Here is a 27,222-nt window from a genome sequence, read left to right as displayed (position 1 = left end):
ACCTCTATACAACACAATTTTACTATACACAACAACTTATGTATTAATTAGTTGTACAGTACAACTGTCTGATGCATGTATTGTTGTATATAGCAAAAGTGTGTTGTGTAGAGATCATCTCCTTTTACTTTTCCGGAGTATATATTATAATAGTAATGGTACCCGCGCAACACGGCGGTGGTCATGTCGGCGACAGTGTGGTGGTGAGGGCAACTGTTGGTGGTAGAGACAGCGTGAAGTGGCGCAGATAATTGATGTAAAAGTACTTAATATAAAGGGTTAATAAAAATATTATAAAAGATCAATGACTGATAATGTAATATAGGACATTTTAGACAATTTTTCCATGTAACTTTCAACAATAGGGAATGTTTTTTTATAACTAGCATGGTACCCGCGCGTTGCGGCGGATACCATGGTTCAGGCTCCTTATGTTGCGATTACCAAATAAAAGTAAGTGTGGACAATCAATTAAGCAATATCATACGATAAATAACGTAGATGCAATAGCGGCCAATGTTATTTTAAAAATACCAAGAATCAAATAACATGTAACAAACATGTGTATACATATTTGCAACTTAGATGTAAAATTAAATGTGTTTGAAAACTCGTGTAGAACCTGGATCTTTGTTTCGGTAACATAACCAGCTCCTATAAAAAGATATTAGTAAATAAAAATATGAGATTGCCAAAAACAACGAGGTACAAATAATATACACAACCAACATATATTGAAAAAGAAACATTAAAGGCAAATATTTACCTCAAAGCCAAGCACATGATTGTCGTCACACGCATTATTATAGGTGCATCCTGGTACAAAGTGTGATTGTAGACTGCAGCAGGTCGGGTTGGAGTGCATCTGGCATAAGCAAATGATGAAGTCCCTCCATCCGTTAGCCATTTGAGCAACGTCGGTAGACAAAGAACCTGTGTTAGACATTTGGGCAACAACAATGTCGAGATCAAAAGTATTATCTTTCACCGATAAACATGGTGTTCGGATGTATGAATATACAAGTATAACCAGAAAGTATCCTTTATACTAACAATGATGGCTAGGTGGTAGAAAAGGTTACTAAAGATACAAAGAATGACAACCCAACTAAATCATTACCAAAATTAGGAGGCTTGAATGCTTGATCAGTGGGATATGATTATGGTGTAATATGAGTAATAATATTCTTGTTACCGAAGTTTTGGGTTCATATTAATTATATGCCCGCTGTCAGCATAAAGAGCAAAGCAAACATATGGTTTATATTTGGATTCAAATTTAACCTTTTAAGTTATTAAAATGTGACAACTTTTATGCTATACAAACAAACTACCCAATGAGGTTACAATTTTTTAAAACGCTGTATCACTTCAATATCTAATACAGTATATATGTTCTTGTATTATAACCTATCAAAACACAATAAGCAAATAAAATACACTAAAGCAGATAAACGGACATTTTTACTAAATTATTGGACCTATGTTTGTATAGAAAAGATCAATTTATAGATAGGTTTTTGTTTCCTAGTATATAGTATTAAGAAAGAAGGGAAAAAAACCCACATATATAAGAATCTAAGAAAAATAATAATAAATCAATCAAAAAGATATCAAAGAATTATAACCAAAAAGATTTAATTATAACAAATGGCATATACACATTAAAGAGAGACATTAGCATATACAGACAGAGAAAGGATTGATCGAAATAAGAACATTATCACAAAGAACTAATGCCATATACAGTTATAATTAGAGAAAGGATTAGAACGAATGTCATATATAGACAAAGAACTGTATCACAAAGATAGACATTAGAATAAACAAAGAACAATTATAACTCTCGAAAAAACCAAGCATTTATACCTCACCAATGACGACAGAGGATCGTAGATTGGAATTAGGAGAAAGGAGTGATAATGGCAGGAGAATGGATTGATCGGAATTAGGAGAAAGGGTGTCGATCAAAGCGGAATCACCGATGATGGCGGGAGGATCGGATGTGTGTGTGCGTGAAATCGTTTTAGGGTGTGGCTATACTCTTTTTAGGGTGGTTTTTTTTAATAAGAGGGTGTTTTGGACATCTTGCTTCATGTAATTTTCAACAGGGTGCTATTCTTTTTAATAGATAGTATAGATACTTTAGTATATAAAAAATTGGCAGTTGAAAATTAATAATAATAATAATAATAATAATAATTTACAAAAGCAATATGCTTGATGAAAAAAAAAAATACCATCTTTCTCCTTGTTATTTGAACGGTCGGAAAAAAAAAAAAGAAAAATTGAAACATTATTTTTATAAAAATTGAGAACAGTATTTCTTTTAACCATTAGTAGGGCCCCACTATCTCCTTTTCAGCTAATCATGTATCCTCTCTCACATCTCTCTCTCCCCTCTCTTCGTTTCTTCAAGATTAACTTCCCCGATTTTGGCTCTCTCTCTCCTTCGGTAAACTGCCGGCGACGGTGTTACCGCCTGACACCACGCGGTGAAGTGTCTTCCCCGCTTCCCACTCCTTCCCCTTTAACAACCTTATACTCATTTTTCCCTTACTATAAAGGTGGGTGTCAAATGAAGATTTACAAGTGTTCGAAGGTTATCTATGACCAAAGTGATATGTGACATTCAAAAACTATCTTTGAGGTTTATCTCATGTGGTATGTGAGATAACCGATCCATCTATTGATTATGGGGTTACGTCTCATACACTTTGTAAATATTTGTGATATTTATGTTGATCTATTTAGGACATGGTCTTTCTTTATTTAATATAATTAATAATTAAAAACTTAATATATTAAGTTAAATTTCATGTTTTTTTTACTTAATAAAAAAAAACTCTGTCAATTACCTATTTTTTACTTATTATATACAAATATTATTTATATATTCAGTCATTTAATATGTTTACTACTTAATGACTAAAAAAATTCGGACCCGTTGTTTTTGAATTAATATATATGAAAGAATAAACGATAAATATGCATGGGCAGTGGGACCAGCTGCCCTTACTTCATTTTTTTAGTACACTCTAATTTTTCTAAATTTAATTTTTATTTAGTAAGACTTTGGTTTTTTTTTTATATAATTGTTACACTCAGGGGACGAGATTAATTTGAGGGTCCATTTTGTATTCTCGAGCTATGGTCCAATTCTTTTTACATTCGTAAATACAACTCAAGTATGATAAACAGCTTTTAAAATTGTTCCTTCACAAAATAATTATTCATCTCTATAAATATGAGTTCAAAACTTCAGTAATAAATTATTCATGTTCAATTCAATATAACACCCAAAGTAGTTTTGGATCATCTTTCATGATAACAATAATTTATTTTTCTTACCGAATTTTTTTTTACAAATACTTACATTACATCCAAACAATCCTAAATACATTTGTGTTAGAAATCGATTACTAAACGTACACTTCAAGAGACAAGACTCCAGTATATGGGTATGTATCTTAACTCTAGTTAGAATCTAAAGTCTCAAAAGGTACACTTTCAACAATGATGGGAACTATGCCCAACTTTCTATATTTGAATTAGGCCCACCTTTCACCTACTGGGCTCTCACTCTCTTATGTCGTACATAACATTAAAAACATGATAATTGATAGAGTTACACGATTTGGGTAAACTAACAATTAGTTTTTGCAGCAAATAAAAGCCTAATATCGTCCAAAATATACTCTTTCTGGCTAATACTTGAATCCAAAGGGTTATTAAAAAAGGAAGGCTAAATTGAAAGCACTTGCCATGAACAAATACGTTAGTTAAACACACAATATCATTTACTCAAAGTTGCAATACAAACTTCACAAAATATGACATTTCAGCATGTTTCCGACAACCAGTTGGTAAGCTGTCCATCAGATTAATGATCAAATCAAACATTTGCAAAAACTTAAAATTAGCTTATAAGAGCATTAAGTGTTGTCCCCAATACCACCCAGAACGTCAACCCAGTGCCATACCAGCTTTCAAAAAAGCGACACCGAAGAACAAACGAAAAATTAAGAACCAAGAACACCAAAACGGGGGGGGGGGGGGGGTATGGTATAGCGATGGATTGCCATGTCATGTTTGGGGTCGCGGTGACCCCAATAACACGCAACAAGAACCCATCAAACAATTAAAGAAATTTTTTTTGAAATGGACGTATTTCAAGGGTGTTTTGTCAAATAAGTTTTCGGGAAAAAAAAAATACAAGACCAGTGAATCCGGTTTTTCAAATACCGGATTCAAAAATTCGAGTCGAATCCGGCATTTGAAATACCGGTTTCAAAAAGAATCTTTGAAATACCGGATTCCAGGTGATGTGACACTTCGCAGGTTGACTGGTTGACTGGCACAGTGTTTGACTGCACGTACTTCGAAACCGGTATTTGAAAAACCGGTTTCGAGGTAACCCTAACACGTGTCGAAGCCAGGTGAAACCCTAATTTGAAATGTAAACCTAATTAAATTTTTGTTGTATATATATATATATATATTATGTGATGGCTTCTCTTTCATCATTAAACATTATCAGTACTCAACAAACATTTTTAGATAACATTTCAAACACCTTCATAAAAAAAAATGGCTTCTTGGAGAAACTTAACAAACACGTTAGTCCTGTTTTCAGCTTTTTTAAAGAACATAATAATTCATAAACAAAGTTTGATAAAAAATAAATAAAACATTGATGTTTTAAAGGAAAATTATCATATATTCTCCAACAACTATAATTAATGTAACATGTAATCTAATGTAATTGATGTAACAAATTTTCTCCAATTTTGGGTTATATATAGTCAGCGATAGGTGTCATTACAAACAAGAATTCAATACAATTGTCATATTTCATATATCATCCATGGTGACTCTTGGAGTTTATTCCGCTATTTTACTACCTTCAACTGTTAGAACCAAATTGTCCAAACCCATTTTTGGTCTATCATATAGTCCCAATTAAGCTAAGCCCGGAAAATTGAACTTTAAGAACTTAACTGCACTTTCACCATCAGTCATCTCAACGGCATCCCCATCTGAAGAAGACACCGAAACTGTTGACCAAGATGAGAAGTTTGACTGGTTTTCCCAATGGTATGCAGTTATGCCAGTTTGTGATCTTGACAAAAGAGCTCCACATGGAAAAAAGGTGATGGGTCTGGATGTTGTGGTTTGGTGGGATAAGAGTGCGGATACTTGGAAAGTATTTGATGATAGTTGTCCGCATAGACTGGCTCCGCTTTCTGAAGGAAGGATTGATGAATCGGGCAGGTTGCAGTGCGTGTATCATGGTTGGTGTTTTGGTGGCTCTGGTGACTGCAAACTCATTCCTCAAGCCCCTCATGATGGTCCTCCGGTAAATAGGATCCTTGTACCTTTTTTTAGTTTGACACACGCTCCATAGAATAACAACATGCTTCATTCTTTTGATATAACCATGTTACCCATGAAAATACTTATAGGTTCATACGTTCCTGAAAGCATGTTTAGCTGTTTATCCAAGTACGGTGCAAAATGGAATTGTTTGGTTCTGGCTGAACTCTGACCCTCGGTTTAAAGATATCCTCACTAAGGAAAAACCTCCATATATCACTGAACTTGACGACCCATCCTTTACCTATCATATGTTTACTAGAGATGTGCCATATGGGTAAGCAAGTTTGTTTTTGTAATTTCTTGATATTATTCTCTCTCTGTACCCAAAGTTAAAAGATGATTTTGAATGAATTTATCGACGTCACTTGCTTAGTCAGTAAAAATTTGCCAGAAAATGTTTTCTTAATCACTTTCAAGAGCGTTAACTGTTCAGGTACGAAGTCTTGGTTGAAAATCTTATGGATCCTGCTCATGTTCCATATACACATTATGGGATAATGGCATCACCACCACCAAGATAAGTATTTATACGATCACATAACTATTTTGTTTACAAAAGATTTTTGTATTCTTGATAATAACCTGCCTAACACAATTCTCCTTCACTGTTAAGCTTGATCGAGAAGGGGGTAAGCCTCTTGAAATTAAAGTAAACAAAATAGACAGAAAAGGTTTTACGTCAAACCCTCAAAACGGACAATGGAACTTTGTTTCTCCTTGTCTGTTTTATGGTAGCTTGACTGCATTTGAGCTATTTTTAGCTAACCGGTCAGTTGCTTCAGTTAAAGACGCCAAGGTATATATTCAACTTTATAATTTGTATCCCAGATACTCACACTCATATTCAGGAGCAATTAGTACAAAAAGCACCCAGTCATCCATATTTGTTCTTCATTTGTATGCTGGTGAGCCCAGGTATTAGCAGAATTATCATTATAGCCCCTCAAAACTCCGGAACTTGGATGTAAAGAATTATTCCTAGATGGATGCACCATATTGTACAAAATTTGGTAATTGATTCAGATTTGTATCTTCTTCATATTGAGGTAAAATTACAACCCCACGATACCTCTCACTTTATGTTTCAGATTCATTTTTGACAGATTCTATAACTTGTAGGAAAAAAGATTAATGGAAGCGGGTGACTGGCAAAAAGCATGTTTCGTGCCAACTAAATCAGATGCTAATGTGGTTGCATTCAGAAAGTGGCTAAAGAAATATGCAGGGGGCCAAGTTGATTGGGGAGACAAATTTGATGGATCTCTTCCACCGAGCCCTCCTAGAGAACAGCTCATGGATAGGTGATATGCATAAAGTTTAGTGACGATAATTGATAAACAAATATCAATATCTAATTTCAAATGAATCGTTGATTGATTGTTTTAGGTACTGGACGCATGTCATGAACTGCAGCAGCTGCACTGCTGCATACAAAGCCTTTAATGCACTTGAGTTGTCTCTTCAGGTGTTTTCGGTTGCTTCAGTAGCAATTGTCGTTGCAACAAAAGAAAGGATGTTATCAGGCGTGGCAAGAAACATACTGGTGGTTTCTGCGGTTTTGTGCTTTGTGGGATCAAAATGGTTGTCTCATATCATCTACAAAATTTTTCACTACCATGACTATAACCATGCATCTCATTGAGACTTCTTGTTTGAAACTTTGGATTACTTATAGCATAACCCCCCCCCCCCCCCCCCCCCCCTCCCAACTGTAATCAGTGGCTGCTCAGCTTAATATGGGGCCTAAAGCGAGTCCGGGTTTGAAATGTGGTTTTGCTTACTTGTCAAATTATTTGTATATTGTTTGATAATACATTCTGTTTATGTTCTTCTATAGTTGATTTCTCATTGTACAAATCAGAGAATTCCAAAACCTAAACGAGCTTTATTCTTGAGAAGATCTCATAATAAACACAAGAGCTCTATTTTTCATTGTATTGATATGATTGGATTGTCTTGCCATATATGAAGTTACTATTATGACAAGACATGGAAAAGTTATTGCTTGGTTAGTAAAAATATTAGGGATTCATAAGTATGGGTTGTTCTGTTAATTCTAAAGAATACAATTGATATATAGACGGTATGCATGGAGCTATGAAACAAGTTTTACATATCTATACTCTATATTAAAGAAAATAACCCATGTTAAAGTTACATGGGAAGAAATGTCTAAAATGCCCTTCTATACTTTATATTAAAGAAAATACCCCTCATGTTGAAAGTTACAGGGGGAAATGTCTAAAATGCTCTCCTATGTAATATTTACACCTACAAAGCTACAACCCTTTAAAATATTTTCACATACGCTATTCTCTTAACATTAATAATTAAATTACACCATCAATCCTTTATTTTTCTAAAATATCTCCATTAACCTTTTAAATCAATTACTTTTATATGAATTATCTACGGCACACGACGTTGCATTCACCACCAGCACTCGCCTCCACCACCACACCGTCGCCATCACAATCACCGTCGCATCGTGCGGGTACAATGCTAGTAACCTTTAAAAAATTTAGCCCATGTTCGAAATTAGCATGTTAAGAAAAAAAGAGACACGCGAATTAACCAAGGTTACCTCACCATGAACCCATTGATATATTAAATTACATCATCAATCCCTTATATTAGAAAATATTTCTACCACCTCTTTGAAATCAAACATCTTTACATCAATTATCTACATCATTTAACGTCATCACCACCATCACCATCTATCGCCACCATCACACCGCCGCCGAATTATGCGGGTAATGTGCTAGTCGGTTTGAATGTTTATTTGTCAAAAATGATATATTGTTAACTGGTATTAATAGAAACTCAGTGATTATGTTGATTATGAGATTGAAATCATTAAACCCGATTATGTAAGCAAATATAAGGTGCAAGAAGAACCCATCAGTAATTGAATAGTATAACCAAAAGCTCAACGAACACGTTAATGTTGTTTTAGGTGAAAACTCTCACCAACCATTATTTTCCAATTTCTTAAAGAACATAATAATAACTAAAAACTTAATTTGATGAAAATGTAACATTGTTACTATTATACTAGCATGTCTCACCAACCATTATTTTCCAATTTCGAGTGTAGTTTCTCCACTCAGGTTTGGACTTTGGTCACGCAAAAAACCGGTATACAAGGTTTATCTTCTAATTGGGATTCTATTATCGCCGTTGCTAGTTTATTACCAAAGAAAAGAGCTATTCGGGTCATCATCTTTAAATTGGTTCTTGCAGCGACTGTCTACTACTTATGACGAGAAAGGAATGATAGGATCTTCAAAAAGAAAAAGAAAACAAGCTTTCAATTGACTGAGGAAGTGTTGAATACCATTCGTCTTAAGTTGCTTACTCTTAGATTCAAGGAAACGAACCAAGTTGAGAAGGCTCTTGAAGTTTGGAATCTTCCTTATTCTTTTGTTAACGAAAAGTAGGTTTATGTGATGGTCTAGTTTGTGTTTGCATCTACAGGCATGACAAATTATGTACCATAGTTTTTTGGCACAATGGTGCATTTGTATGTACTAGTCAATATGACTATATGTCATATTATCTCAACATTTTTAAGTAATTTATACAATTCACACGGGGTATAACCTTTTACCCCAAAAAAAAAAAGAAATATGAAAGTTGATTAGAATAGTTGTTTCAAAACGATGTAAATAATCACATAAGACGGATGTAAACCATTTCAAATTCATTGTTCAGATCAGATTTGTGAGATCCATCATCGATTTGAGATCAGATTTGTGAGATCCATCATCGATTTGTGAGATTCCGGCGGCGGTGGTTGGTGGCAATGAGACAATTTAGGCGGCAGTGGCTAGGGGATATGGCACCGGTGGTTGGGGCCTGGGGGTTAGAGAGAAAACTACATATGGGTGTGTTTTTAGTGGCTGAGGGTGGCGGTGGTTGGTGGCTATGAGATAATTCAAGCAGCGGTGGCTAGGGGATATGGAACCGGTTGGGAGTTTGAGAGAACAATGAATATGCGTGTGTTGTTGGTGGCTAGGGGCTATGGCACCGGTGGGTTTTCTTTTGGAAATTGTGGGTTTCTTTTTTTGTAAGGGTAATTTAGGAACTTCATGGATAAGGTGTATGAATATAATGTAGATGTTAAGGGTATTTTGGGAAGGAAAAATTATCCTTAAACTCTTAATTTCAATACTCTTTATAAGAGACGAGCATAGTACTCGTGCGTTGTGACGGGTTTTATAACTACTTTTTTTGATTAATAGATCGGAAACAGAGTGTGTCAAAAATATAAATCATGAGATTCTGTCGATTGTTTCAAAACCATATACAATGATCAATGTTAATTAAATTAGAGTCAATTACAAATTGATAACAAAAACAGTGAACTAATTTAATAAAGAGAAAACAAACCAATATAGTATTTATACATACATTAAATAGTGTTGTAGTGTGTGAAGGGGCATTTGGAACCATAAAGATGCTGAAAGGAGCATTATGGAAGCAAAAAATATGCTTAAAGTCTTAATCCAATACTATTTATAAGGGATTAAAGAAAGATTATAGATTATAGATAAAAAAAAAAAAAAGTTATCATGTTTTCTCCAATAATTGTAATATGATTTGATATGAGAATGGACCACCATTATCTCTATTTACCCACAGCCATATTGAATTAGTATGCATTATGTCTCATGCAGTAACTAGTAGTTTTAACTTGCATGTACGTTTACCATTAGACTCGGGGCACTTAATATTATTTTTACCATTTTACACGTAACTTGCATTTAGATTTTAGAGTGAAAGGAAGAAAGAAAACTTATAAAAGCCTCTGTCTCTTTCTGTATTTTCTTTTGGAAGTTTTGTAGGGTTTTTTTATGTAAAATCTATCATGATTGATGTAACATATATTTTTTTTTTGATGTTGGGTTATATATAGATTGGTGTCTTTCATAACCAGAATTCATCCAAATTGTCATATCTTATATTTTGTCCATGTTGACTCTTGGAGTTTCTTCCACTGTTCTACTACGTACCTTCATTTATCAGAACCTAAATATCCAAATTTAGCCAAGTCCGGAAATTCGAACTTAACTTTACTTTCACTACCATCAGTATATATCAACCGAACCGACATCACCACTTGAAGAAGACACCGAAAGTGTTGACCAAGATGATAAGTTTGATTGGTTTTTTCAGTGGTATGCACTTATGCAGTGTGTGATCTTGACAAAAGGGTACCACCACTTGGGAAGAAAGTGATGGGACTTGAAGTAGTGGTTTGGTGGGATAAGGCCTTTTCTTATAACTACCCGTCCTCAGGACTTCTTTATAGCCACGTCAGCATCACATCAATCAGGACTCCTCTGTATAAAAGACAAGCTTCTTGGAACTTTCTCCACACCATCAATTATTTTATAATTTATCACACACACAAATACACATATATATATATACACTACACACATATAAAACAAAAAAAAAAAAATTTTTGCAGCGACCCCACTTCCTTCCGTCCTTCAACTTCTTGATGAGGACTCTTGGCCAAGGACTCTTGCTTGGGACGCTCACTGCCTACAATGTCTTCCGTCCTTGGTGCTTGGGATGCACACCTGGGACTCTTGTAAGCATAGGCCTAAGAATGAGGATTCTTGGAAAGTTTTTTGATGATCGTTGCCCACATAGATTGGCTCCGCTTTCTGAAGGAAGGATGGATGGATCAATGGGGCAGGTTGCAGTGTGTGTATCATGATTGGTGTTTTGATGGCTCTGGTGACTGTAAACTCTTTGCCCCTCGTTATGGTCTCCCGGTATACTGTATACCAATTCAATAGACAATACCAATTCAATGAATATGTATCTTAACTCTAGTTATAACCTAATTAAAGTCTTAAAAGGTACACTTTCACCAATGATGAGAACTTGCACAACTTTCTTTTTTTGGAATGAGGCCTATCTTCACCTACTAGGCTCTCACTCTCTTATGTCATAACGTTACAAACATGATAATTGGTAGAGTAAACACGATTTGGGTAAATTGACCATTAGTTTTTGCTACAAAATAAAAGCCTAATATCGTCCAAAAATATACTATCTTTCTGGCTGATACTTGAATCCAAGAAGTTATTAAAAAAGCAAGGCGAAATTGAAAGCACTTGCCATGGACAAATACGTTAGTTAAACACACTAAATCATTTACCCAAGATAGCAATACTAACTTCACAAATTACGACATTTTAGCTTGTTTTCAAAACCAGTCGGTAATCAGTCCATGAGATTAATGATCAAATCAAACCTTTGCAAAAACTTAAATTGGCTTATAAGAGCATTAGGTGACATCTGCCAACTCAGTAGCTTGAAACATTTCATCAATTTTGAGCCATTATAGATTCAAAACGACACGTAACCCAGAACACCACTGAGGTAGTGTAGCGCCGAATTGCCATGTCGTGTTCTGGGTTGGGATCACCTTAACTAATAACATTAGACCAAATATAAACCCATCAAACAATTAAATCATAATAACAAATCTTAACAAACACGTTAGTTCTGTTTTCTAACTTTTTTTAAAGAACAGATTAAAACATAAACAAACTTTGAAAAAAAAATTAAAAACAATATTGTTTTAAAAAAAGTTGTCATATTTTCTCCAATAACTGTAATTAATGTATCATGTAATCTAATGTAATTGATGTAACACATTTTCTCCAATTTTGGGTTATATATAGATAGGTGTCTTACTAACCAGAATTCATCACAATTGTCATATTTCTTCCATGGTGACTCTTGGAGTTTTCTCCACTGTTTTACCACCTTCACTTATCAGACCCAAATTGTCCAAACCCATTTTCACTTTATCATTTAGTCCCACTTTAGCCAAGTCCAGAAAATCAAACTTTAAGAGCTTAACTGCACTTTCACCATCAGTTTCAACGACATTCCCACCTGAAGAAGACACTGAAACCGTTGACCAAGATGAGAAGTTTGACTGGTTTTCACAATGGTATGCACTTATGCCAGTTTGTGATCTTGACAAAAGAGCTCCACATGGAAAAAAGGTGATGGGTCTGGATGTTGTGGTCTGGTGGGATAAGAATGAGGATTCTTGGAAAGTGTTTGATGATAGATGTCCGCATAGATTGGCTCCGCTTTCTGAAGGAAGGATTGATGAATCGGGCAGGTTGCAGTGCGTGTATCATGGCTGGTGTTTTGGTGGCTCTGGTGACTGCAAACTCATTCCTCAAGCCCTTCGTGATGGTCCTCCGGTAAATAGGATCCTTGTACCTTTTTTTAGTCTGAAACACACTCCATAGAATAACAACGTCCTTCATTCTTTTGATCTAACAATGTTACCCATGAAAATACTTATAGGTTCATACGTTCCCAAAATCATGTGTAGCTGTTTATCCAAGTACGGTGCAAAATGGGATTGTTTGGTTCTGGCCAAACTCTGACCCTGGGTTCAAAGATATCCTCACTAAGGAAAAACCTCCATATATCTCTGAACTTGACGACCCATCCTTTACTTATCAAATGTATACTAGAGATATGCCATATGGGTAAGCAAGTTCATCTTTTTAAAAATTTCTGAATTTTGTTTCTCTCTCTCTCTCTCTGTACCCAAAGTTAAAAGATGATTTTGAATGAATTTATTGACGTCACTTGCAAAGTCAGTAGAAATTTGCAAGAAAAACTTTTCTTAATCCCGTTCAAGAGCATTACCTTTTCAGGTATGAAGTATTAATTGAAAATCTTATGGATCCTGCTCATATTCCATATGCACATTATGGGATAATGCCTTCACCACCGTCAAGATAAGTACTTATGCAATCACATAACTATCTTGTTTACAAACTTTTTTTGTATTCTTGATCATAACTTGCCTGACACAATTCTCCTTCACTGTTAAGCTTGATCGGGAAGGGGGTAGACCTGTTGAGATTAAAATAAACAAAATAGACAGAAAAGGTTTTACTTCAAACCCTCAAAACGGTCAATGGAACTTTGTTTCTCCTTGCCTGTTTTATGGTAGCTTGACTGCATTTGAGGCATTTACAGTTAATCAGTCAGTTGCTTCAGCTAAAGACGCTAAGGTATATTTTCAACTTTATATGTTAAATCACATATCCTCACACTATTAGTATCCAACACAATTCATCTAAATAATTCAGGAGCAATTAGTACAAAAAACACCCAGTCAGCCACATGTGTTCTTCATTTGTATGCCCGTGAGCCCGGGTAATAGCAGAGTAATAATTATAGCCCTTCAGAACTCCAGAACTTGGATGGATCGAATTATTTCTAGATGGAGGAACCATATTGTACAAAATTTGGTAATGGACTCAGATTTGTATCTTCTTCATATTGAGGTAAAATTATAACCCCACGATATCTCACACTTTATGTTTCAGATTTGTTTTTGATAAAGTATATAACTTGTAGGAAAAGAGATTAATGGAAGCGGGTGACTGGCAAAAAGCATGTTTCGTGCCAACTAAATCAGATGCTAATGTAATTGCATTCAGAAAGTGGCTAAAGAAATATGCAGGGGACCAAGTTGATTGGGGAAACAAATTTGATAGATCTCTTCCGCCCACCCCACCTAGAGAACAGCTCATGGATAGGTTATTTCAATAAAATTTAGCTACAATAATTTATAAATAAATACCAAAATATCGAATTTCAAGTGATAGTTGATTGATTGTTTCAGGTACTGGACGCATGTCATGAACTGCAGCAGCTGCACTGCTGCATACAAAACCTTTAATGCACTTGAGTTGTCTCTTCAGCTGTTTTCGGTTGCTTCAGTAGCAATTGTCGCTGCAACAAAAGAAAGGATGTTATCAGGTGCGACAAGAAACATGCTGGTGGTTTCTGCAGTTTTGTGCTTTCTGGGATCAAAATGGCTGTCTCATTTCATTCGCAAAATCTTTCATTACCATGACTATAACCATGCTTCTCAATGAGACTTATTTGAAAGTTTGGGTTACTTATAAGTTATAACATATGATATTATGTGTTTGTTAGATTCCTATATTGTTACACTAGCTTTGTATTTAACCAATGTGACCAGGGGCTGCTGAACTCAGTATGAGGCCTAAAGCGAGTTCTATTATGTGGCTTTTCCAATAAATAAAGTTTCTATTGATACTTTAGTTTGAAAGTCTGATATTATATATTAAGATTAAGATTAAGATGATAACTAGGTTTACGATGTTATTAATATTAGATCTTTATACATTTAAGTCATAACAGTTTATAATTTTGAAGATATACGGTTCCAAGTGAACGTTGCAAGTTGTAATACAATAATCACAAGTTCATCACTGTCATTATTGACTGAGACATATTGATGGAATTGTTTGTTGTAGTCATTCCACAAGACACATTCTATAATAATTTCTCTATTATAGAGTTTTTTGAAACCAGTTGTATTCATATGCGATACTATTATGAAAAATAAATACGAATTAAAATATAAATACTTGTGATCATGTACTTTATATTCAAGTAAATGTATTTGATTATGATGCGGACCCATAACACAAATAGGTTTATTTTCAATCATGTCCAATGGTATTTAAATAACAATTAAGAGTGTTTCATATTCTTTGATAACAATTAGGACTTTTGATTTGAATGACAATTGTAACTATAAACATTAATACGCAAAACTAATAGTTTATGAAAAAAGAGAAAATTATGTACCTTTTTTTTATTAAAAAATAGAATGAATCTTAATTAGAGTTCATCTTGATTTGGATTTATTACTCAAGTAAACATCTGTTGTAAATCTATATTTATTTATATAATAAAAAGTCAAGAGAACTGAAAATTAAAAATTTGATAAAATTGAGAGATGTGATTACGTGGATTGTTTATAACATTTTAAGTATAAGAGAAATTGTTAAATATATAAATTTAAATGTAAAAAATATAAGTGAAAACAAATCTAAAAGAATATACTTCTAGAAAATTGAACACATAATATAACTTAAGTATTCAGAGCAAAAAGTGTAAAGAATTGATGGATAACAAAAAAAAAACCCCGTAAATTAATGAATTGAGCGAATTTAAAAAGTTCTATCAAGTTGATGGCTAAACTAAATATAAATTAAGTATTAGGGCTAAAAAGTGTAAATTATTGATGGAAAACAAAAAAAATGTAAATTAATAATACTTTTTCTACAAATTAATATAAATAATAATATAATAATATATTTGGATAATGATTATTAGGATTATTAATTTATAGTTAATCTAAATGATGACATAAGCGATAATCAATTTGATGAAATTGAACGATTTGATTGGTTAATAAGCCATTAGTTCAACTGTTTTATAATATATATTAAGATTAAGATGTTTTATAATATATATTAAGATTAAGATGATAACTCATACCTACAAGAGTCAAACCAGTTTTATCAATCTAAAGTCATCAACATAATTCTATGCTTTCACATCAAAAGATTACTTTTAACAAAAGTTTCAATTCTAAAACTTTTTCCCCCATAACTTAAGAGCTGTACACCACATTTGGTGGTACGCGGTTAAAAATAGGTGGTATACAGATTCCAACCCATAAGTTAACCATTTTGAGGGTGTGAATAATAACAATGACGACAGATGAGGGTATCATCATTAAAAAATTATTTTGAAATCAACAAAACTTCAAGTTTTATAAACCAATACAAAACTACAAAAAAAACCTATCAACAAATCAAAAATCTAAATGCAACTAAAAAACCCATATATGTTTACAATTTTTCCATATCACGATAGTTATTTTTATCTTCTTACCCATAACTCAAGTTCATATATATGGAAAGAAAATCAAACACATAACTCAAAACAATCTACCAATATATATATATATATATATATATATATATATATATATAAAAGAAGGTCCTAAATTCAATTCTAAACAAATAGGAACCCTTAGATGAGTTTTAACTTTGATTTAGAACCATTAGATCAAATTTAATTATTTCATCTTTGTAAAATGACGATATTAATACTTAGACTTTATATGATTATTAAAAAAATACCCTTCCTAATTAATATAATATATCATAAATAATAATATGCATATCTCTCGAATATCATTAACAAAAATAATAATATTAATAATTAATAATATTAATAATTAATAATAAAGAATTAAAATAATAAGATACAACATCGAGTACTTATAAAACCCCAAAGTGTATCCTTTAAACTTGAAGATGCAAAATTTAACAACGTATGTACCTAAGGATTCGTATAATGAATTGGGGTTTGCTAAATACAGCCCTTATGTGCATAAATTATTTGTACATTTACCATGGAAATCAGGGGGTGGGCTTTTAATATGGAAGGTATAAGTGTTTTTATGCACGTTTAGCATTTCCCTAACGAATGGGTTATCCATTTTAAATATATCTATGCAAGAAGCGATGGTCATAATTTAATAATTTAGCAGTATATGTGTTTTATTAATGATAAGGATAAGGATGGATGTTTGAGTTTTTCTTTTCTTATCAATTAACTAATTAATTCGGGTTCAACCAGAGCTTATTAATAAAATTTTTGTAATATGAAACTAAGTTGGTGTTTAAGAATTATAGGATAGTTCAACCATATTCGTATATTCTATCATATATTATATGCAATTAAATTTAAAAAAACATGTAAAATAAAAAATAAATTTTACATGTTAAATGTATTACAATTTAATGCATTTTAACTAAGGTTGTATTTAGCAAAACCTTAAATTATATATAGATGTGAATTTTGAAAGTTTTTATATTGATGTATGACATCATTAATCTAATCTGAAACTTTTTAATTTGAAACTGGCAATTGATCTTCAACTTCAACCTAAAGTGGGTTTCAATTATTTTTCCCCTCCAAATTGGAAAGCCATATTTTCTTGTATTTGAGTTTGAGGGCCTGTTGTTATTTTTGGTCATTGAGTGCTATACGAAGAATGTATAGATAATGCTGATATGTTTTAAGTTAAATACAAGTAATTGATATTTATTTTAGTTATTAATTGGAAAATAACATATGATATTTTCTTTATATCAAGTGAAAAGCCATATTCTTCGTATTTGAGTTTTAGGGCATGCTTATGTTTTTAATCATTAAGTATTACTTTTATTAAGTGACCCAATGTAATCAATGATAATTTTTGTTTATTAAGTTAAAAAATAAACATGAAATTTGATTCAGTGTACGAAGTTATAAATAATAAAAGTATTGAGTAAAAAAAGAACCTAAGGTAAATACAACATTAGAATGAATCATATCTCGTCCAACTTATCATAATAATTATATAGAGACTTTGATTGTGATTATAACCATTTAATTTTTTATGATAAATAATAATATATTTGATTAAAATATTTTGTTTTGATTAACACTTGTAGTTTTCTTCTTTGTTTTATTGGTTTTATTAAATTAAATTCTTCAAATTTAATAAAAACGTATCTAATATTTATAATAAATGCGTCTGAAGAATGTCTTGATAAAACTTTTACAATTTATAAAAAAACTACTTAAAATAATTGAAATAAATGATGATACGTATATGTCAAAGTTAATATATTTAAGATTTCTTATTTAACAAAAATTTAATTAAATGTGGTGATGTGTGAGGTAAAGTGGGGTTTGAAGAGGTTAGAAATTGGTTCAAATATTCTTAAATAGGGTTGTTGATCTATCGGTACAGTTTTTTATCCTGAGAAAATCCATCCGGATTTTGAATTTCACTTCTCATATTTGCGAGTGTAGATGAATATGGGTTCATCCCGAGCGTACGTATAATTTAGGAATAAGAGTAGATAAATGTCTTTTTTAAACAAAAAAAAATAAATGTATTGAAATTAACATAAGCAGTGGCGAAGCCAGAAATTTTACTTAAGAAGGGCCAAGTTCTCGTTTTTCTGTGAACACTAGTCGAACAATGGTGATGACGCAATATCATTTAGTTAATAAATAATAGACATATCGTTAACAAATAACGACAATATAATATATTGAGTAATAGAACTGCAAAATCATACCAAGACAACAGTAGTTGAACAAAAGAATGAAGACAGTTAACAAGTCAACCATATCTTTTTTCAGGAAAAACATGTTATTAGCTACAAAAAACAAGTAAAAATGGTCTAGAAAATATGCATAATATAGCTTATTTTGATGCTTTTAGTCTTCGATTATATAAAGCAATCTATATTGTAGTAAAACACATTTGTTACTTTTGTTTTGTGAATGACGATCTACTTTATACTTAGAAAATATATAGCTACATTACATAAACACGTGTTAGACATATACAAATTGAAATACTCTAAAGGAGTTCCAATTAAAAATATACAATAATATAATGATGCAATACAAACAATTAGCAAAACAATGACATCCTTACAATAGGCTATATAAAGTATTGAAGATAATGAAAAATTATTAGTTATATTAATCATTAGTTAATAATAACGAGTTAATGTCAGAAATAAAATTAATGGTTCATAAGAATGATAGATATACGTACCATAGGATGTTTTTACCTTTTAGTTTTTGTTATTTTCGAGATTTACTTAAAAAAAATACTTTTACAGATATCAGATGACCAAACATTTGACTGACTGGTTTTATGAAAATTGAAACTTCTTATATGGGATGGGCCAAAATGGTAAGATAGATAAAAATTCAGCAGAGTATAATATATGTATGTCGCTAGTATACTTAGGATGGGCCTTGGCCCACTCTCCGTTCAAAGTGGCTCTGCCACTGAACATAAGTTATGCAAAAGTATCATGGGCTTTAGAAATTAAGAGTATGACTCAAATGTGTATATATATATATATATATATATATATATATATATATATATAAACGATTGAAAAGCAAACAAACAAACAAAAAAATACAATTCACTCACCGACTATAAGTATATAAGTATTACATTTTTATTTTAATTTGTTATAAATAATACTCACTTTACAAAATTACATGTCATAATAATGTATTTTTTTTTAACTATAATACCTCTAATATTTTTTCATGTACACTTACATGTTAAAGATCGATACAAAAATTAATGGTAAAATTGTCATTCAATTAACATGTATAGAAAAATTAATAAATATTAAACTGTTATTATGAGTAATATTTAATGAACTTGGTCATTATAATGTAATGTTTATTAAATTAATAAATACTTTAAAGTTATCAGTTTGATATTGATTTTATATAAATAAATTACTATCATTTTTTAGCAAGACCTATTTTTAATTAATTTACATAATAATAATAATAAATTATATAAAGATACGAATCTTACTATTTAATCACCTTCAACATAACATTTTTTAAATAACAATGTTATCGTATTTTGACGTCTTTATAATAACTATTAATATGTTATTACTATGAATACTTAATATATTTATCCCGCGTATTACACGAAAAAATAATCTAGTTATTATAATATAACAATTTAAGAGGCCTTAACTATAATTACTTTTTAGAATTTTGGTTTTTGCCACTAAAGTTTTTTCTCTTTTACATTTTCCCCCCTCATGTTTATATCATTTATTTTTTGGTCCATACTTCATCAACCAGTTAACTACAGGAGATTGTTTCACAATTCAACCACAAAACTTTTAACATTTTTATCTTTTGTCACATAATTTTAATTTCTTTTACTTTTGACACGAAAGCTTTGTTTTTATATAGTTTCAAAACTTTCGTTTTTCTAACTTTTGTCACAAAAGTTTCATTCTCTTTACTTTTTATCACAAAACTTTTAATCTTTTACTTTTTGTAACATAACTTTAATTTATTTTACTTTTAGCACAAAGTTTTGTTTTATTTAGTTTTGAAATTTTCGTTTTTCTAACTTTTGCCACGAAAGTTTCATTCTCTTTATCTTTTATTACATAAACTTTTAACCTTTTACTTTTTATCACATAACTTTAATTTCTTCTACTTTTGACACGAAAGTTTTGTTTTATTTAGTTTTTAAACTTTTGATTTTCTACTTTTAACACGAAAGTTTTGACACGAAAGTTTTGTTTTATTTAGTTTTTAAACTTTTGATTTTCTAACTTTTGCCATGAACTTTTCATTCTCTTTACTTTTTATCACAGAATTTAATTTTTTTGACTCTTGACATGAAAGTTTTGTTTTATTCACTTTTTAAACTTTCATTTTTCTAACTTTTGTCATGAAAGTTTCATTATCTTTACTTCTTATCACATAAATTTACTAAAGTTTTGCCATTTTACTTTTTGCCACATCACTTTCGCTTCTTTTACTTTTCCATGAAAATTTTGTTTTATTTACTTTTTATACTTTTATTTTTCTAACTTTTGCCACGAAAGTTTCATTCTCTTACTTTTTAGCACATAACTTTTGTTTTTTTTAACTTTTGTCCTTAAAGTTTCATTTCCTTACTTTTCACCACATAACTTTTGAATTTTTTTCCTTTTGTCAACAAAGTTTCATATTCTTAATTTTTTACCGCATAACTTTAAAATTTTCAACTTCGGCCATCAAAGTTTCAATATTTTTACTTTTTACCACATAACTTTTCAATTTTTAACTTATGCCACGAAAGTTATTTGTATTTAACACGTATGTTTAGTCCTGCGGCGAAGCGCGAGGTTAATATACTAGTTCCTTAGAATAGAAATTTTAAAACCCTATAAAACTAAGAATAAAATCCCCAAAGAAAAATTCAAACCATAAATAAAACCCTTAAATATGAGATCTAACAAAAATTAAAAAAAATTTGGGACTACATAACTTCTATAAAGTGATATTCGATAAATTAATAACCTTGATAAATTTAATAATTTGCCCGATTAAAAAAAAATTGGGTTTCAATCAATAAAATAATAAGATAATTTTGAAATCACAATGCATTTATATCGGTCCAAACGAAACTATAAATTAATAAGGGAAAGGGAATATGATGCTGTTAGCCATCCAAGTTGGGTGAAAAACTCTCACATTCCATTTTTTAAAATATAAAAAACATGATGCCCAAACATTTATTGAAAATATTAATAAATTAGTATGTGATGAGTTTTTCACTCAAATTGGGTGCTTAACATTTACCTACTTACTTTTCCCAATTAATTATCTTTCCTAATCTCATCCTTAATTTTTGTATTCATTACCATGCTAAGAGTGCATTCTTGAGTTTAATTTAAAGGAAAAGAAAAGAAAAGATAGGATAAAAAAAGAAAAGAAAGTTTTTCTTCACAATCATACCAATATTGGAAGGAAAGTTTTGGATAAAAAAGAGTCATTTTTTCCTTTTTTTTTTCATTTCTTTTCTTCCATAAAGAGAATCCAAAAATATAAAAATAAAAGATTTCTTATTTTTTTTTCTTACTTTTTTAAAAAAAAACTCAAGAATACATTTTAAAGGTCATTCCAAAATTTATCAATCACTTCCTTTTGACTTTCTCACTTTGTGTTTCAACAGTAACACACACAAGTCGGTGCAGTACCTTCGTCTCCCCTGTTTCACTCCTCCTTAATACACAAACACACGATTTTATCCCATTAGATCCACTTACTGTGTCTACCACCCAATTCAGATCTTTAAGGTAATTCACTTTCAAGTTATTTACCTCATCATTATATCTATATCTGTGTCTATATCTGTATCTATATAGCATTAGGGATTTAAGGGTTTTTTATGATATTGTAAAATATGAAAGAACCCAATTCAACAATAACAGATCCAATAGGACAAAATTTGATAAAACTAATAAGTAATGTTTGTTTTTCTGTTTTTGTTTTTACCGTCCTTGTAATTACTGTAATTGCCATAACTTACCAACCCCCTGATCCATGGGAATCATCTAGAGCCTTGACCCGGGTTTTTACTGATGTTGAAAATGCTACTTTTCAAATCGATACCTCGGTTTTCAAAACCGGGGAAGACGTTGGGATGGTTGTGATGAGTCCAGCTGAAGCCCCTAGTGCGGCTGATGTCGAGAGAACTGAGTCGGATAATGACGGGGTTATTGTGAAGACGGAAGGGGAAGGTGGGAATGTGAGTTTGAGTTCAGGTAGTTGTGATGATTCTAGACCGGTGAATTGTTCGGATCGTGGGGTTTTGATGGCGATCAAGAAGTTTAACTTGAAGCATTTTAAGTCGATTGTGTTTTTGGAGTATCAAGTGCCGGTGAATGGGGTGAATCCGAATGAGTGTGATGTGTCGTGGAGGTTTAGGAATAGGAAAGAGAAGTCGTGGAGGAGGTATAGAGATTTTAGACGGTTTAAGATTGGATATACGGATAATTGTGGTTATAAGATAGTGAATGCAAAGGGATGGCATTCGGGTGTCAATGCACGTCGTCCTAGGAATAGGTTTAATGGTACGAGAAGTGGTGAACGTGTTAGGTTTTCTCCGTCTTACCGTGATGACGAGATTAATGATACGATCCCTGTATTGGGTTCAGATCAGGCTTTTAGAAACGGGAAGTATTTGTATTATTCACGAGGAGGGGATTATTGTAAGAATATGAATCATTACATTTGGAGCTTCTTGTGTGCTCTTGGAGAAGCCCAGTATTTGAATCGAACGTTTGTGATGGATTTGAGTGTTTGTTTGGCGTCAACTTATACATCAAGCAAAAAAGATGAAGAAGGAAAGGACTTCAGATTTTATTTCGATTTTGAGCATTTGAAGGAGAATGCTTCTATAGTTGAAGAAGCAGAGTTCCTTAAAGATTGGAAAAGATGGGAGAAAAACCATAAAAGGAAAATTCCAGTGAGAAAAGTTCCAACGTATAAGGTCACACCGATGCAGCTAAAGAAAGATAGAAGCACCATAATCTGGAGACAGTTTGATACCCCCGAGCCAGAGAATTATTGGTACAGAGTTTGTGAAAGTAGAGCTGCAAACTACATTCAGAGGCCTTGGCATTTACTTTGGAAGTCAAAGAGACTAATGAACATAGTTTCTGAAATCAGTGGACAAATGGATTGGGATTTTGATGCTGTTCATGTTGTTCGAGGAGAAAAAGCACAAACTAAAGAGATGTGGCCCCATCTCGATGAAGATACATCTCCCGACAACTTGGTTGCAAAGCTTCAAGGTATTATACCACAATGGAGGAACCTGTATGTAGCTACCAACGAACCATTTTATAATTACTTTGACAGACTTAGATCTCATTACAAGGTTCATTTGCTTGATGATTATAAGGAGTTATGGGGAAATACAAGTGAATGGTACAATGAAACGACTGTTTTAAATGGCAAACCGGTTGAGTTTGATGGATATATGCGAGTTGCAGTGGATACGGAGGTGCTTTACAGGGCTAAGACACAAGTGGAGACATTCTACAACTTGACTAGTGACTGCAAGGATGGTATAAATACGTGTTGACCAGGTTAGAGTTATTCTATGACTCATTTCTTAAGTTGAATCTGCTCTGAATGTGTTAAAATGCATCTATTATGTATTCTGAAAGATCTTCAGTATTTTTTTGTCGATGTTATATATCATATGTAATGCCTTGCCAATTGCCAACATTTAGAGGTGGTAAAAGGGCAGGTGGGGTGGATTGGGTAACGAGTTTAGGTAAATGTGTAAGGATTCTTGTTGGTTAACCAGAGCACTTCTGGACCAAAAATTTGAACAATCTTTATGAATAATAACACCGTGTCACATATAATTATTGAAGTTATTAATTCAAAAGTTTATGTTCAAATAATGTGGTTTAGGATTTATTTTTTAAAATTAAAATATGCTTTGGGTTTATTTTTCCCATTTTAGCTATTTGAGATAAAATGAACCTTACCTTAGTCAACCCTTGTTCATCGATAAATGAATTGAAATTGTGATCTCTACAACCATCAAATGTTGTCTCGTGAAAACTATAGATAATGGTATTTTTATTAATGTGATTTAGGGTTATAGGTCAAGTGAACTTGAGATTTAAACATGTGCTAATCTTTTATGTCATTACAATTCTATCAATTTTTTGATGGTGATATGCTTATAATACTGATTAAAAAGTTAAAAACACTTGCACTGTATTTTCAAATGTTAAAATAACTAATCTTCTTACTATGTTTGGACACTTGTGTGTATCTGCCAACAAACAAACACTGCACTTGCACAAGTGAACTATTTTACCAAAAAGTGTCAAACTACAATTTGTATGGTCACACTTAACATCTCCACAATTTATCCATAACCTCCATTTCCCTATCTAACTAAGAACCAAGTTTGATGAGATGTACTGACGTTTAGTTCGTTTGTGGTATAGGAGGTTATAACGAAACTGCATTCAGTATGAAGAAGAAAGATGAAAGAACTTGGAAAAGCTAAAAGCATCTTGTAAATTTGTTTTGTTTGTTTGGTATTTTTTATTTCTTTGCTAAATTTTGTATACGGAGTATTTTGGATATGGGCAGTTTCGTGTTGATCTTTAGATCTATAATATGTTTTGACATTTTTCCATGTAAGAATTGGTTAGGGGCTAGTAGACTTGAAGTTACTAAATTATCTTCAATACTTGTAAACTCACATTATTTGATATATGTTACTTAGATTTTTAGTCACTATCATTTACACATTTAATTGCAGTTATCATATGGTTAGATTTTTGGTCACTATCATGTACTTATATAATTGCAGTTATTATATGGTTAGCAAGCTTGACATTAGAAGTTGTATATATCGAACTTAGCTTAACAGAATGTATGCATGTACGTGTGATATATTTGCCTTTAATTAACTATCATAATCTTATCATATGGTAGTTGCATTCAAAACATGGTATTCATATATTATTTGGTAATGAACTTGAAAGGGTTTTGCTAAATACAACATTAGGGTTATAAAATATCTGTAAGATGTACAACTTTTTTTTTATGCACGTTAACAACCATCATTAAACTGTATTTAGCATATTTTGATTTGAAAATTGGTCAACTTGTCATGCGTTATACTCGGTTAAAACTTTTCATCCATTCTACCAATAAAACAAACATTATAAACACACTTCATGCTCCATGACATGCATTTATTTGAGAGACGAGACTACTTGATTAATTAAGGAAAAAAAAAAAAACGGGGATGCTCGTATTTGCGAGAGACTAATATTATACTTATACAACGTGGTGGTATTAAATACTATTTAAGAGTAGATGTGACATATTATACCTGAAGGTAGAAAGAGAGAACTTTTCGAGTGATGTGTGTGTCGGACATAAAAAATTAAAAAGATATTGTATGTCACAAAAACGAAATATAGCTAAAGCCTAAAACTTAATATGATTGGGTATAGCCGTATAGGTAAAACTCATACAACTTTATATAACTTTAGCTTTATGTTAAAATTTACAAATTAAATATGAATAAAGGATAACTTAGAAATTGAATAATGATATAGTTCTAATCTATATTAGCAGCAGAGGTCAAGTCTAAAAATGTATGTATAAAAATTAATTATTTTTATTGACTTCCATTGTATAAAATAAGAAGCATATATATCATTCCAATCTTCAAGTTCTAAGTAATAATATTCAAATGTTTTATTAAAGGTACATATAGATATAGATACAGGTATTGTTAAAGTTACAAATAATATTTTGTTTTTAAAAAAGAACTAAAATAAGCAAAAGTATAATAAGTCATAATTCATAAGGGTACAGCCGTATAGTATGACAAACTAGAAGGACCTATGTTGACTCAAATGAAAAAACTTCCTACATTTTAGTAACTAATCCGAGTCAGTTAATGTGATGATTAAAATTCAGTTATTTAATTTCGCGGCATCCATTTATAAACCCTTCAGTCACAAAACACATTGCGTGCAATTCCATGTAAGTCTCCATTAACTCTCTGTAAATTACTCTGTGTATATATATATATATATACACGTTGGTGTTAACAATCTGTACGTAATGACCAGCTCTATGCGTAAATTTAAATCGATTGAGATTCGGTATCTAGTGATCTTACGTTACTAAATGAATGCTAATATCCGGGTATATATATTTACGTATCTGTATATATTTGTTGTAGATTCTGATTTTCTGATGTAGAATTTTGTAGTGAATTTTCATCGGTGGAGGCCTTATAATCTTTGCCTAAGAGAAAATGTCTAATGAAGAGAGAGAGAAGGTAAACGATTTTGTGTTATCTATTAATTACTAGTATATCTTATTGTTTAGTTACTGTTTGATTATCGGGGAAATATTCATTTGTTTGCGGTTTTAGGATTCTTGGTATATCTGATTTATTGTCATATATCAATTTTCAAGGATCATAGAAGAAAGTATTTAAATGGGGCCGGGTATTGTGAGACAATCAAAACTAGACTTTTTAAGTTTGCGGAAAATGATCTTTCCATTAGAATGTGTTTTGCGTTATGTTTCACTCGTATGTTGTTTGGTTATTGATTGATTTGTAAATTGTTAAACTTTGTTTACTTCATGCCATGATTCACTTCTGACTGATTTAACTCAAGAATATGAATGTATGTACTTGTAGTTTGGTATTGGATTTCGAATCCAATGAAGATAATGGATTTAAATTTGAGTTTTTCCCACTAGAATATGCTGTTTGAAATGCCCGCAATCATGATCATTTTGTGTTATTCGATTGAATTCAGGTGAAAAATCTCATAGAACAATGTATGATGCATTACTTGAACAAAAATGAAGTCGTGGATATTCTCAACCAGCAACAGAAGATAGACCCGTCCCTTACAAGAACTGGTATTTATCACGTCCTCTTTAACTTGTTACCATTCTTTTCGGTTAACAAATACGCCATTCTTGCCTTTTATAAAAAACGTATATTTTTATTACACATGGTAACTCTTCTAAGGA

The 27,222-nt window shown here is 31.8% G+C and overlaps 3 protein-coding genes and 1 pseudogene across 3 annotated transcripts; 3 read left to right on the top strand and 1 right to left on the bottom strand.

Moving 5' to 3' along the window:
• Positions 1–509: 509 nt before the first annotated feature.
• On the bottom strand, positions 510–2,549 carry LOC122604431. The gene is made up of 4 exons (XM_043777325.1): positions 2,490–2,549; positions 1,870–2,037; positions 767–933; positions 510–654 (listed from the first exon to the last, which is right to left on the bottom strand). The coding sequence occupies exons 1-4, from the start codon at positions 2,547–2,549 to the stop codon at positions 594–596; spliced, it is 456 nt and encodes a 151-aa protein (XP_043633260.1). The 3' UTR covers positions 510–593.
• Positions 2,550–4,857: 2,308 nt separating this feature from the next.
• On the top strand, positions 4,858–7,296 carry LOC122605631 (annotated as a pseudogene).
• Positions 7,297–12,137: 4,841 nt separating this feature from the next.
• On the top strand, positions 12,138–14,516 carry LOC122602889 (protochlorophyllide-dependent translocon component 52, chloroplastic-like). The gene is made up of 7 exons (XM_043775499.1): positions 12,138–12,626; positions 12,733–12,920; positions 13,092–13,175; positions 13,265–13,454; positions 13,533–13,730; positions 13,804–13,985; positions 14,072–14,516. Exons 1-7 carry the CDS (start codon positions 12,138–12,140, stop codon positions 14,325–14,327), a joined length of 1,587 nt encoding a protein of 528 aa, XP_043631434.1. The 3' UTR covers positions 14,328–14,516.
• A 7,302-nt stretch (positions 14,517–21,818) lies between these two features.
• LOC122605383 lies at positions 21,819–24,945 on the top strand. Its single transcript, XM_043778323.1, has 2 exons — positions 21,819–23,768; positions 24,651–24,945. Exon 1 carries the CDS (start codon positions 22,079–22,081, stop codon positions 23,762–23,764), a length of 1,686 nt encoding a protein of 561 aa, XP_043634258.1. The 5' UTR covers positions 21,819–22,078; the 3' UTR covers positions 23,765–23,768; positions 24,651–24,945.
• The last annotated feature ends 2,277 nt before the right edge of the window (positions 24,946–27,222 follow it).

Source organism: Erigeron canadensis, chromosome 6 (assembly GCF_010389155.1).
Source record: "Erigeron canadensis isolate Cc75 chromosome 6, C_canadensis_v1, whole genome shotgun sequence".
Taxonomy (NCBI): Eukaryota; Viridiplantae; Streptophyta; class Magnoliopsida; order Asterales; family Asteraceae; genus Erigeron; species Erigeron canadensis.
This window is presented reverse-complemented; position numbering and strand designations above follow the sequence as displayed.

Coding starts and splice junctions, on each gene's coding strand:
- LOC122602889 (XM_043775499.1), top strand. CDS start 12,138: ATGGTGACTCTTGGAGTTTTCTCCACTGTTTTACCACCTTCACTTATC. Junction 12,921..13,091: donor ACTAGAGATATGCCATATGG/GTAAGCAAGTTC, acceptor TTACCTTTTCAG/GTATGAAGTATTAATTGAAA. Junction 13,731..13,803: donor TGTATCTTCTTCATATTGAG/GTAAAATTATAA, acceptor TATAACTTGTAG/GAAAAGAGATTAATGGAAGC.
- LOC122605383 (XM_043778323.1), top strand. CDS start 22,079: ATGAAAGAACCCAATTCAACAATAACAGATCCAATAGGACAAAATTTG.
- LOC122604431 (XM_043777325.1), bottom strand. CDS start 2,549: ATGAGTATAAGGTTGTTAAAGGGGAAGGAGTGGGAAGCGGGGAAGACA. Junction 2,038..2,489: donor GGAAGACACTTCACCGCGTG/GTGTCAGGCGGT, acceptor AAAAGAGTATAG/CCACACCCTAAAACGATTTC. Junction 655..766: donor ATCATGTGCTTGGCTTTGAG/GTAAATATTTGC, acceptor ATCTTTTTATAG/GAGCTGGTTATGTTACCGAA.